Source organism: Ochotona curzoniae, unplaced genomic scaffold (assembly GCF_017591425.1).
Source record: "Ochotona curzoniae isolate NIBS_2020 unplaced genomic scaffold, NIBS_Ocur_1.0 contig_517, whole genome shotgun sequence".
NCBI lineage: Eukaryota > Metazoa > Chordata > Mammalia > Lagomorpha > Ochotonidae > Ochotona > Ochotona curzoniae.
In genome coordinates, this window is record NW_024466454.1 from 48,491 (window position 1) to 61,637 (window position 13,147).

General features: G+C 43.8%; 1 protein-coding gene and 1 long non-coding RNA gene across 3 annotated transcripts in view; both read right to left on the reverse strand.

Moving 5' to 3' along the window:
• Positions 1 to 5,719, reverse strand: LOC121162105. The gene is made up of 2 exons (XR_005884758.1): positions 4,743 to 5,719; positions 1 to 74 (listed from the first exon to the last, which is right to left on the reverse strand). It is a non-coding gene; the product is annotated as an uncharacterized LOC121162105 (long non-coding RNA).
• Positions 5,720 to 6,362: 643 nt separating this feature from the next.
• Positions 6,363 to 13,147, reverse strand: part of NUCB2 (nucleobindin 2) — a 46,514-nt gene continuing 39,729 nt past the window's right edge. For both annotated transcript variants that reach the window (XM_040989036.1, XM_040989037.1), the window contains exons 12-14: positions 9,295 to 9,465; positions 8,290 to 8,371; positions 6,363 to 7,278 (exon numbers count right to left, since the gene is read on the reverse strand). In XM_040989036.1, the coding sequence (XP_040844970.1) occupies positions 7,271 to 7,278; positions 8,290 to 8,371; positions 9,295 to 9,465 (261 nt within the window). In that variant the 3' untranslated portion in view covers positions 6,363 to 7,270. The remainder of the gene's footprint in view (positions 7,279 to 8,289; positions 8,372 to 9,294; positions 9,466 to 13,147) is intronic.

A 13,147-nucleotide genomic window follows, 5' to 3' on the forward strand; every position in this document is an offset into this window, starting at 1 on the left:
CACTTCTGCACAAAGATGATGAATGCCATCCTCATTCTGGCTCCGTTCCAACGTTTTCTTGATTTATCACATAGCTATAGAACAGAAATTAAAATGAATAATACTACCCAGAAGCGAGTTTGTCAAAATTTTACTCCAAGGAAAATAAATTTCTTACTCCCTCTATTACTAGCTGGGCTACGTTAAAAGCCATATTATCACCAAAAGAAAATTTTTGTCTTTTATTTTTATGAGAAAAATATTTGTATTTAGGCTTACACAGTATTATAAACCTTTTCAGTTAACCCCTCCCCCCCCAAAAAAAGAGAAAAAAATCTTCATTAAAAAAAGTACAAAGGGTTGGCATTGTGGCACAGCAGATAAACCGCCAACTGAAACACTAGTGATCCCGCATGAGCGCCAGTTTGTGTCCTGGCTGTTCCACTTTCTGTCCAATGGCCTAGGAAGGCAGTAGGGAAAGCACAGATGTTTAGGTCTTTGCAACACACTGGACACCAGTGAAAAACTGCTCACTCCTGGCTTTGGTCTGGCTCCGCCCGGTCATTGTAGCTATCTGTGAACCAGCAACAAAAGGTGTCTCTCTCATTCTCTTCTCTCTCCCTCTCTATCTGTATCTCCTTCAAATAAAGTAAATAAACCATTTAAACCACTACTTTGGATCTGGTTTTCTTTAATGAGAGCCTAACTGTCTAGAGAACCAGTATGTTCTAAAAATTTAACTCCAATTACATATACCTAAGAATACTCTGAAATTCACAGGTTTCATGAAAATTCTTGCAAAAAAGGCCTCCAAATTAATAATTTATAGTACATATCATTGAATCAACTAAACCAAAGATGGATAGCCAAAGGAATTTAAAAAAAAGATATAAACATAGCACCAATGCTACTTGCAACTTTCTTTGAAATTAACATTCACTTATCAATGCCCAGTACTCACAAGAACTGGAATTCCTTAAGTCTAGAAAAACTTTCAAGCTTACTAATTCTCTTTTGAATAATATAAATTATAACGATGTGCTGGAAACTCTGACATATATGGTTTAACATTCATGCATTATTTATTCATACCAACAAGCGCTTGAAGAAACTGCACTAAGTTTGTCTCCAGCTACTTTCTGATTTATCCTCAGTTCACCACATGAGAATGACTGTCCTGTCAATTTCTTGATCATAGACATAAGACACCAACATTTTCCTACATCATCTGTAATTTAAATAAAAGAAAAAGATATTCTCCATCTCTAAAGAGACATAGCATTATCATCATGTTGAGTGGGTTTTGAGTGAGTGTTTTTAAAACTGTGTATAAGAATCCTGGCCCAGGAGCACCTAAAGCCCCCCCGTGGGTAAGTACCCGTGGGGGACGGCTGGGAGCTAGGGGTAAAATCCTGGCTCTCCCCTGTCCCCACCAGCCAATAGCTGGTGGCAGGACAGGTAGGGCGGGTCTAGTCTCAGGACAAGGGGCGGGTTTAACCCCCTATCGAGGTGGCACTTGATGGGGGCGCCTCTGCCGGAAGGAACCCTGTCAGGGTCTCAGCCACAACCCCCGTCACAAGATGGGGGCAGAGGCCCAGGCCTTGGGCAGCCAGTGCACCAAGTGGTGCCAGGCTCTGCCTGCTGTCCGCCCAGCGGCGAGCTCTGGGGTTTTTGATGATATGAAAAAGCTGCTTTGGGACACCCAAAAGTAAGACCAGCGTTAGCGTAGGTGAGACACTAATTTCTGGTGATTCCCAGGAACCGAGACATGAAACCTTAATGCATGTGTGGGACTGAGAGCTGAATGTTTGGAGTAAGCAAACCTTAGTCCACAAACATGATTGGAACACAGGGTGCAGCACAGGACATTCCCAGCTTGGTTTTGGCTCCAACTGATCCACATTAAGCACAGAGTTGAGCCACGGTGTCTAAGGCAGGGGTCATGACAGGTGGATGGGGCTGCAGTCAGGTCTGGATACAGTTGTCGTCTCCCTTGGCACAAATGTGGATTGGGAAAGACGTACCGGGCCCGGCCAGACCGTAATACCTTCTGGTGCTTTGGAGTACCAGGGTGGATGTGGGATGGACTAGGCTAGGTCCCAACCTCAACTGAGCCATATACGAGCTATATGGGGGCATGGACTACCGTGGCTGGGCTGAAACACTCTACAGCAAGAACCAGAATGGGATGATGGCCAGTTAGGAAAGGCCACTGTTCCTGCTAGGACAAGAGGCGAACTGGCACATGGACCCTCTGGTATGCATGAAACCTGGCACATGGAGGGGTTCTGATGGAGGAGCTCGGGCAACTCCTCTGGCAGGACATAGACCCCGCAGGTCAGCGCAAGGAACATGGAAGGTAACAGCCAAGAGGTCATAGAAAGTGTCCCACTGGCATGCATTTGGCATGGGTCGGGGGCAGACCAGGCTGAATCTGTTCATGTCATCCACTGGTAAATCTGATCGCCAGAACAGAGTGTGGGTCGAACCAGGTCCGGTCGTGACAAAAGCAACACACAAGTTGGAATGCCAAGGTGAGGTAGCCTGAGCCGGATGCAGCCGCAGCACCCAACTAGCACACGTGAGAACCAGGAAAGGAGGAGGCAGAGCTGACAGGGGAATAAGGGGAGGTTCCCTAGCTGAACAGCAACTTACACTGAGGAGCGTGAGCTGGGTAGGGGGTAGACCAGACCAGGCAGGGACACAGCACCTGTGCACCTCATGTGGACCAGATTGGGTGAAAACTAGGCTGGGCTGACTATTCCCACTGGTGCAAGCTACAATCAGAGTTGGTGAGGGTTGTTGGGGCTTAGTTGTAGCACCAGCTGGCGGAAGCTGGTACAAAGGGTTAGACACGTTGAGTTGAACCACAGGGCCAACTGGAGAGGGCACAACTGGAATGGGAGCGACCTGGGAGGGAAATAGTGGGCTCCTCCCTCGTGGGTCATCACCTTCCACGGGAGGGCATGGGAACTAGGACAGGGGCTGGGGTGGCTAGACAGACACCCAACAATATCCGTTAGGGACGGTAGGAGGAGATGGTTGGATGGAAGTAGGTTGCAACACCTGTTGGTAAGTATATGATCAGAAGGGTATTTGGGACAGACTGGACTAGTATGCCATACATACTGGCAAGCCAGGGTAGGGGGTGGGCCTGGTTGGGGTTACTGTGGGCCGCCCTGACTGGGCTGCAACTCCTACTGGTACGTGCGAGGGACAAGTGCGTCCAGGGCGGAACCAGGCGGGACTGCAAGAGACACGGGTGGAGACAGAACCGACCCAGCAACTGCAACCACCAGCTGATCGGGGCAATGGACTGTGCCGGACCCTATGCTACTAGAACATGCAGGAATCTGGACTGGGAATACCTCAAAATTTCTTTGAGGATCTCCCCATTCGAGACACCGGACTCAGAGTCCTAACCAAGAAAAGACAGAACAAGTCAAGCAACAACCTCAGCTATCTGTTGGCAGCAAAATACTGGGCAAATGGAGACTCTAGAAGGGACTGTGTCAATCAATGGACTCTTCAACGACCACATCGTGCTTGGAGTGGCGAGACTGACAGCGACCCATGAATGGTGAACTATTGGAACCACTCGATCGAGTATCTCAGAGCATGCCCCACATCTGGGACTTAGGGTGGGTGGGAAACTGGGTGTGGCTTCTCCCTCTATATCCCCCTTTAGGCCTTGAACCTTTTTTACCCCAACTGAATTTGTAAGGATTGTCAAAATTAAAAAAATAAAATAAAAAAAAAAACCTGTGTATAAGAATCCTTCACAGGGTGTTACTTTTAATTTTGAAATGCATAAATAAACAAAATTATGATCTACATTTGAAGCTATATATAGTAATGATTTTAAAATGTGTAATATAAGGATTAAGAATTCAAAAATTATAATGTTAAGAGAAATGTGGGGCAGGTGCCTTGGGTCAAGCAGCTAATCTCCCAACTTGAAGAGCCAGCATCTCATAGGGGCACCATTCATGTTCTAATCCCAGTCAGCCCCACTTCCCATCCAGCTCCCTGCCTGTGGCCTGGGAAAGCAGTTGAGGACGGCCCAAAGCCTTGGGATGCTGCATGAGAGACCTAGAAGAAACTTCGGGCTTTGGATTGGATCAGCTCAGCTCTGTTATGGCTATTTGAGGACTGAATCAATGAATGGAAGATCTTTCTCTCTCTCTCTCTCTCCTTCTCTCTGTAAATCTGCCTCTCAAATAAAAATAAACCTTTTTTTTTTTTAAAGATTTATTTTTATTATTTTTTCATTGGAAAGGCGTATATACAGAGAGGAGAGACAGAGAGGAAGATCTTCCGTCCGATGATTCACTCCCCAAGTGAGCGCAACGGGCCGATACTATGCCGATCCGAAGCCAGGAGCCTCTTCCGGGTCTCCCACACGGGTGCAGGTTCCCAAAGCTTTGGGCCGTCCTCGACTGCTTTCCCAGGCCACAGGCAGGGAGCTGGAAGGGAAGCGGGGCTGCTGGGATTAGAACCGGCGCCCATATGGGATCCCGGGCGTGCAAGGCGAGGACCTTTTAACCACTTGCGCCACCGTGCCGGGTCCAAAATAAACCTTTTTTAAAAAAGAGAAAGTTAGTGTTGCACAATGAGGTATTACAGTAGATTGGTTTAACTCAACACCCTTTATTATGTATTCCTGTATCAAAGAGGTGGGAAAGTCAAACTCTATAAAGTATTTCCCTCCCTTGTAGCTGGGGATTCTGACGGAACTGGTCTAATCAATCAGGCATACTCACTTGAGACTTCACTCAGTGCCGAGATGCATCAGGAAAGAGACAGGACATGAGGTATCCATCTTGAGTTGCACAAGCGTGGCAGAGGTGCTGCAGTTCTGGAGCTGGCAACTGTTCATGTCTTCCTCTGGCAGGCAGCTTCTTGGTCGATTCAGAGACAGCACTTCCTCAGGCAGTTCACTCTTACAATGCAGCTCCTAGAAGCTCAGCCTGTGTCTATTTTTCCCCATCCTACCTAGATTCCTTAACCAACCTCTTTCTGTTTAAGGAAACATAAGGATCTTCTTTAAGAAGATCCTGTTACCTCCAACCAAGAATCTTGACTTGTACAAAATTAGATAACTAGAAGAAAGGTACAGAAAGTGCTAAAGGACTTAAAATGGTGTGGTTCACTTAACTGAGGTAACTGGTGTTTGGGCAATGAGACTGAGGACAAGGTATCAGAGAAAATGGTGAGAATACACTAGCTGCTTCTTGTCACTTTCAGCAAAGTCTTACAAGAGAAATGCGACTCAAGCCAATGTTAATTCTACAAAGATGGAAGGCAATATAACTTTGCCAAAGGATTTGCTCTCTGCTGACAACAAAAACTGACAAAAATCCCAAATCATGAGCCTTGAATAATTTAAAATCAAGGCTCTGCTACTCCAACCTGAAACAGTCTTAAGGCTCTGAGGAAGCTGTTAAATCCTTGTCACATTTTCTCAAGAACCTTCGCTTAACAATTTTTGGTCAAGTAACAGAAGCCATCCTGGAGCAAAGACCAGTCCAGACCATCCCCATCCAAGCCAAGTCTAGAGTCTGAAAGCTCTCAGGTAGGTACTGTGTGTGTCCATTCTGGACACAGAGGCCAGCAGGGGATTGACAGGGTTCTTGGTTTAAAATGATGTGATTTAAACTACATTAAAAAGATGTCTTTGGGGACTAGCACTGTGGCATATAGCACATTAAGCTACCACCTGCAGTGCCAGCACCCATCATGGAGTATTCCATTTTTGATCCAGCCTTCTACTAATGTGCCTGGGAAAGCAGTGCAAGATAACCCATGTGCTTGGGTCATATTACAGACCTAGGGGAAACCCAGAGATCCCAGCTTTGGCCTGGACCACCCCACTGGAGCCACTTCAGGAGCAAGCCAGTGGATAGAAAATCTCTCTTCTCTCTCTCTGCCTCTGCCTTTGCCTCTCCCTCTCTATAACTTCACCTTTCAAATAAATACATCTTTTTAAAAATTAAAAATTTTAAAAACTGTGATTATTTACAAAAATGATTGAAGAAGACAGTTTGGAAGCTTACTAAATTTTAAGAATTCACTTGGCCAAGAAACAAAACAATAATACAGATCCAGAAGTGGCTTGTAACAGCCTGTAGCTGCTAACAGGACCACAATAACAGGAAGTGAACTTCTAACACTGTCCAGCCTATAAGAAGGGCCTATATTTAACACATGAGTCAGATGACAAAAAAAGATGTTTACTATGTGGAGAAAATTTCAGAAGAATGAATCAGGGACAGAAAATATCATACCAAAGGATGATTAGTAGCAAGCAGTACATTTTGATTTTGATGAAACAGTAATCACTATTTTTGAATTTTCCCCAAAATTCAACTTGAATTCAGTTGTCCTACACCTAACACATGATTCATGTGATGCTCTTGGGACAGAGAAGTTGTTTTTAGACTGTAGGAGACCATCCTTAACATGCTGGATAGGATGACACCTAGATAGTATGAGCTTCGTGCTCATGTGTGGTGATGGAGTAGACTTTGGATGGATCCTCTTTGGGATGGGACGAGTGAGTGCTGAGTATCAGAAGCATTTCCATAAACAGTCAAGCAGCCAGTGAGGCTGACTGGAGTGAAAACACTGAAGTCTGTCTACCCATATCCCCCCTCTCTCCTTAGTAAAGCCATCCTAGCTTTTAGATGGACACACAGAATTCTCTCCTAGGTTCAGGCCTGAAGATGAAATTCAGTATTGCTGCTGCTTCTGGAGAGTTATCTCAAGAAAGTAGCTGAGTCCCCTGGGTTTTGCCCTTCCCCACCACCTCCAGAAACAAGCCTGGACCACAAGAGTGAAGCAAAGTTGAAAACCAAGCCATGCGCCAGGCTCACACAACCCAGACACCCCTACTTCCAGATCTCTGTTATGCCGAAGGAAACAACTCCCCTGTAGTTTAAATCACTTTTATCTTTGGTTTTTCTGTTAGGTGTAGCATAACCTAACCTTATATAATAAAGTATAGAGTAAAAATGTGAAAGAAAGATGACCTGAAGTGGTAACAAAAGTTTTTCAGAATCTGTAGCACAGAAGGCTGCTACACTAAGGAACATTTTCCAGGGAGCACTAGGGAATAAACATTTTTTTTTTTCCAGAATTGTCAATACCAAAAAGACATTATTGAGAGAGATGATAAGCACCCATGAAAGAATATTTATCTTTGTGAGTGAGCACTATTTATTTTAAAAGCAACCGGCAGAGCTTTCTCACTTACTGCTGTTTCCCCTTAACACGGCATAAAGCCACTTAATCAAATCACTAAAGGAAAACAAAGAAAAAAAAAAAAAGAAGGTATAAACATGACTTTGTTTTTTTCTTGATCTGGTAAAATTCAAATCTTACATATCTATATCCAAAGAAATACATGCTTGTTTCAAAGGCACTTTCCTTTATTCAAAAAATGCTTTAAAATATTACTTGAGCAAAGAAGAAGAACAGGACATAAAAAGATGAATCAGATGTTAACAGCTTTCTTTCAAGTTCTGACTGACTTTGGACTTCAAATGTCTATTCAAAAAAATAGTCTTGGCCCAGCACAGTAGCCTAATGGCTGAAGTCCTCAACTAGCATGTGCCGGGTTCCCATACGAGCGTTGGTTCTAATCCTGGCAGCCCCACTTCCCATCCAGCTCCCTGTTTGTGGCCTGGGAAAGCAGTCGAGGATGGCCCAAAGCCTTGGGATCCTGCACACATGTGGGAGACCCGGAAGAGGCTCCAGGCTCCTGGCTTTGGATCAGCTCAGCTCCAGACATTGTGGCCACTTGGGAAGTGAATCAGCAGACAGAAGATCTTCCTCTCTGTCTCTCCTCCTCTCTGTATATCTGACTTTTTAATAAAAATAAATCTTTTAATATATATATATATAGTCTCATTTTAAAGGTATTTTCCTTTACTCTGAATAATTTTTACATATATATATAATATCCAATTTAAAATTATACTTAGCTAGTCACATATAATCAGTTTAAAAAGATATTCTCTGCTATGATGACTATAATTGACTACAAAGAATTATGAGTAATGCTGAAATAATTCCTTTCACCACAAATATGGTTATCACATTATGTAGTATTGGAAATGGTTGATACATAAAAATTTTGAAAGGCTCTTTTGATTTTTCTATATTGCAAATTTTTCTGTTTCTATGAGTATATACAAAATAATACAAACCTTAATGATTTGAAATTGAATTACATTTATAGAAATAGGAAGTTAAATTTACAATGGTTTATTTTCTCATACTTATATACAAGAAAACAAAGTTACATACGTGGCTCAAACTTCAATTCTCCATTTGGTCCTGATGGAGGAGTTCCTTGTTGTAATTTCTTTTGTTCCATCTGCTGTACAACCTGGTGAATGGAAAAAGACTTAAAATTAAATTTCGCTTTTTAAAAAATATTTTTTTTGAAAGGCAGAGTTACAGAGAGAAGGAGAGACAGAGAAATGTTTAATCTGTTGATTTTCTTCCTAAATGGCCACAATGGCTGCAGCTGAGCCAATCCCAGGCCAGGAGCCAGGAGCTTCTTCTGGGTAAACCACATGGGTGTAGGAACCCAAGGACTTAGCCATCCTCCACTGCTTCCCCAGGCCGTAATCATGGAGTTGGATCAGAAGTGGAGCAGCCAGGACTTGAACTGGCACCCATATGGGATGCTGGCACTGTAGGTAGAAGCTAAGCCTACCGCATCATGGTGCCAGCCTGTCTCCTATCTTAAGAATGACCTTTGATAACGTATATGAAATTACTATATGAAATTATATGAAATTATTTTCTAAAATGAATATATTCAAACTCTTAAAAATTGAAATTAGTAGTGAACAAAGCATTTTACCAAATGCCATGATTTAAAACAGCAGAGGCACTTACTCTGGAGATTACAACATAGCTAGGGATGCCGGAATCCCATACTGCACTGCTTGGATTGTCACAGCTACATTCCAATTCCAGCCTCCTGCAAATATGTGTCCGAAGAGGCAACCGGTGGGAACCCAAGTAACTGGGTTGCTGCCACCCGCCGAGGACACCTGACTGTGCTCCCAGCTCCTGACTTCCTTCAGGTCCAGCCCTGACCATTGCAAGTGAATTGGCTGATGAGAGCTCTGACTCTTGCTCTTTCTGTCTCTCTCAAACTCTTTCTCTGCTTGTCAAATAAAGTAATTAAATAAAATGCTATTAGCTCATAGTAACTTGAAATACTACACTGCAAAGCACAGGTCTTCAGCAAAGCATCCAGTATCCGGCTTATGCCAGGATCCCTTTGCCAGAAACGACCTGATGGTACTCCTGCTTCTGCGCCTGAAGCTGGTCGTGCTGACGTTGGAGCTCTTCTTTTTGTTTCTGAAGCTCATCTGCTTTCTTCTTCAGTTCATTTTCTTGTAAAGAGATCATTTTTTCATACTCTTTTAGTTCTTCTTCTGTAAAGAATTGTTGCTGATCCAATGTCTAAAAGAAAAAAAGAAGAAATGAGGATTAAAAAGAAGTTAGGAAGAAAGAAAAAACTAATGAAGTCCGAGTCAGCTTCCAAATCCTGTGATTAGTCAGGAGCCAGGCACATCACCCAGGTCTCCCATGTAAATGGCATCTTTTGCTGCTTTCCCAGGTACAGTATCAGGAAGCCGGACACAAGGTGAAAAGCTGAACTCAAATCATTGAAGTCTGATTCAGCTTCAAAATTCCATGATCAATTCTATAATATTAAACCTTTGTGTAAGAAAGGGGAAATAAGTAAGCATATATTCACGTATTTATTTACAAAGAAAGGACCAGGAAGGACAATCTAGAGACTACTGAGATTAGGATGAGGACAGCATTGTGGTACAATGCTTTAAACTGTTGTTTTTGACACTGGCATTACATTTTGGAATAGTGGTTCAAGTTGTAGCTGCTCTACTTCAGGTGCAGCTCCCTAGCAGGCCTGTGAAAGCCGTGGTGGATGCCCCAGTACTTGTGCCCTGCCACGGACCCAGGAGATCCAGATGGTGCTCTGGCCCACAGCTCTAGCCTAACGTAGCTTTGGCTGCTGTAATCATTTGGGGAGTGAATCAACAAACTGAATAAAACCTATCCTTCTCTGTGTCACTGTGGCTTTGATAGAAGTGTGAAAATAAATCTTTAAAAAATAAACAAAAGCTAACAGAAGTAAGTGAGAAAAGAATAAAATTTCTCTGCTTCTTTCTTGGTACAGACTGACTTTTTGGAAACTGATTATTGCTTCACACACTAACAAAATCAAATAAGATCCACAGGACAGGAAAACCTCAATATCTGAACGTAAAAATGGAAGCAAATAAATAATACCTTTATTTCAAATGAATAAGATAACTCACAAAAGAAGATGGGGAAAAGGGACCAATTTAAGGCACTTTTGCTCATAGTATTTGTACTATATGCCCTCAGATTAAAAAGTTTAAAAAAGCTTACACAAATAGTAATTCTTACTTTTGTATCATAAGTTTTGCAACTCTTCGTAAATCTAGGATGGAGCAAATATGCAAAATATTTTTGTGGATAATAGGATTAAGTTTTACATGAAATATAGAAAGAGTAAAAGAATGTTATGTTACAATCTGAGATGTCGAACTGAAATGAGGGATATTGGTTATTGCACTCGTGAATTATGATAAATGTTTTTTTTTTAAAGATTTTTTATTTTTATTGGAAAGGCGGATATACAGAGAGGAGAGACAGAGGGGAAGATCTTCCATCCGATGATTCACTCCCCAAGTGAGCCGCAACGGCCTATGCTATGCCTATCCGAAGCCAGGAGCCTCTTCCGGGTCTCCCACACGGGTGCAGGGTCCCAAAGCTTTGGGCCGTCCTCGACTGCTTTCCCAGGCCACAAGCGGGGAGCTGGATGGGAAGCGGGACTGCTGGGATTAGAACCGGCGCCCATATGGGATCCCGGGCATGCAAGGCGAGGACCTTAACCACTTGCGCCACCGCGCCGGGCCCAATTATGATAAATGTTGATAAAAGTTGCAAGGTATACACAAGGTATATATTAGTAAATATGTTTAAGTGTGCATCATAAATGTATATGCACATACAATGCAGACATTAACATGACAGATACTAGTTACACAGCAAATATTTGCATTTATTATTTATATATTATTCATATTATATATTTTTTCATTCCTTATTTCTGTCATCTGAAAGGCCTTGGAAGCTATGACAATCCAGTAGCAAGGGACACACTGAGGGCTCAGATTTGGGTCTGTAAAATCAATCTCTATAGCTCCTAGGAAAAATGGTTGATTCCACAGGTGGGACAAATAAAGAACAAGATGAACTTTGAACTTATTTTACTAAAAGTAAGGACATCCTCAAAGAATGACAGAGATATTAAAGTGCATAAAAGTCAGTTCAAAAAAACTCACACTGGCCAAACCTGGGGCCATCTGAGCATGGGGATAAATGCTAGCAAAGGATTAGAGTTCACCGACTAAAATAGACACGTGGCAAAGGCTAGCTTTTCCTTGCAGTGGAAAACCAACGGACTGTGACACAAGCAAGATGAGATCATCATGTCACCACAGTGACAACTGATTCTGGCCAGCACCATCAGTGCAGGCTGTTCTCAAAGTATAATCTCACAATGTGCGCTTTTTTTTAAACAAAAGTATATTCATTTTCTATTGAATGGTACAATGCTTCGGAAAAGCACTTCTGTAAAACAACTCTACACTCGTGAAAAGTTTTGCTCATAAAAATGTATTTATAATGACATGATGTCTTTTAAAAACCATTAAACTGGGAATAATCTATATATCTAACCTCGAGAAAATAATTATGTATTCACATAGCTAGAAAAGCAATGCTTCAGGGGGACGTGACCCCTGGCAACATGGCTGCTGCCAGGGCCCCCAGGCTCGGCCAAGTTCGTCTCCCGGAATGCAACCAGCAGTCTTCACGCCCACTCGGAAGGCTGCTTCGGGGAGGCTGGACCCCCCACGCATGGCCCTTTCGGGCCTAGCGTGGGAGCACAGGTACAGCTAGCCGACACTCGGGCCGGTGGCGCTAGGGGCGTGGCTAGACCCAAGCCCGGGCCGGGAAGAGGGGCGGGGCTGACGCTCGGGGACGTGACCCCTGGCAACATGGCTGCTGCCAGGGCCCCCAGGCTCGGCCAAGTTCGTCTCCCGGAATGCAACCAGCAGTCTTCACGCCCACTCGGAAGGCTGCCTCGGGGCAGCCAGTGCGCCAGTTGGCGCCACGCTTTGCCTGCTGGCCGCCCGGCCAGGGAGCCCTGAGAAATTGGTTCTCTATGCTGCTCAAGACGGCTTCATGCTGAAGCTATAGCATTTTGGGGACACCAAGCAATCCTAAAGATTTCCAACGGCTGTAAATCTCCCTCAGACGAATCTACTGCTATCATGGTTTCACCCCATAAGTTCCGAATGATTGTAACTCCCAATATAATGTCAATTCCTTACGATACACAGTAACTGGGTGGGAACACAGAGAAATCTCTCATTTCCCTTGAAAAAGCTAGGAATCCATGTAGTGTAACCTGCAGGAACTAGATAAGTATCTTAAAGTTGATAGATCCAGACCAGCATTAGACAACAGCAAAAGCTATAATGACACACAGGGGAATTAGGAACAACCCAAACAGTCTATTAACAAGTGGTCATATGCACAGAATAGGGGAGAACCCCAGAGCGGAACAGAGGGACTGGAGGAGGCCTATCCCCCACCCATAAGGACTCCCGGACTCCCACCAAGGTCTATCAGAACGGACACAAGAACGTCAACGCAACTGCCAAAGAGAACACGGGGATCTGGAATGCCTCCGAATGCCGTGAACCCAGATGACAGACACCCCCTCTCTTTGGACCAACTACACGAGATGGAAGAAGCCCGAGTCCTTCCACATAGGAACCAACGACATCAGAACAACAACTAGGAACCACGATTGCTCATCAGAACCAGAAGATCAATAAACTTCTGGCGGGACAGTGGGGGAGGAATCCTCTCCAGTCCTTATCTAGTTTCAGCTCTGGGCCTCCACCCTCTATAATGACCAACAAGGCTCCTCCTAAACCCCCCTCCCCCACTACACACACACACACTTACACACACACTCATATACACACACTAATAGGATGAGATAACCAAAGAACAA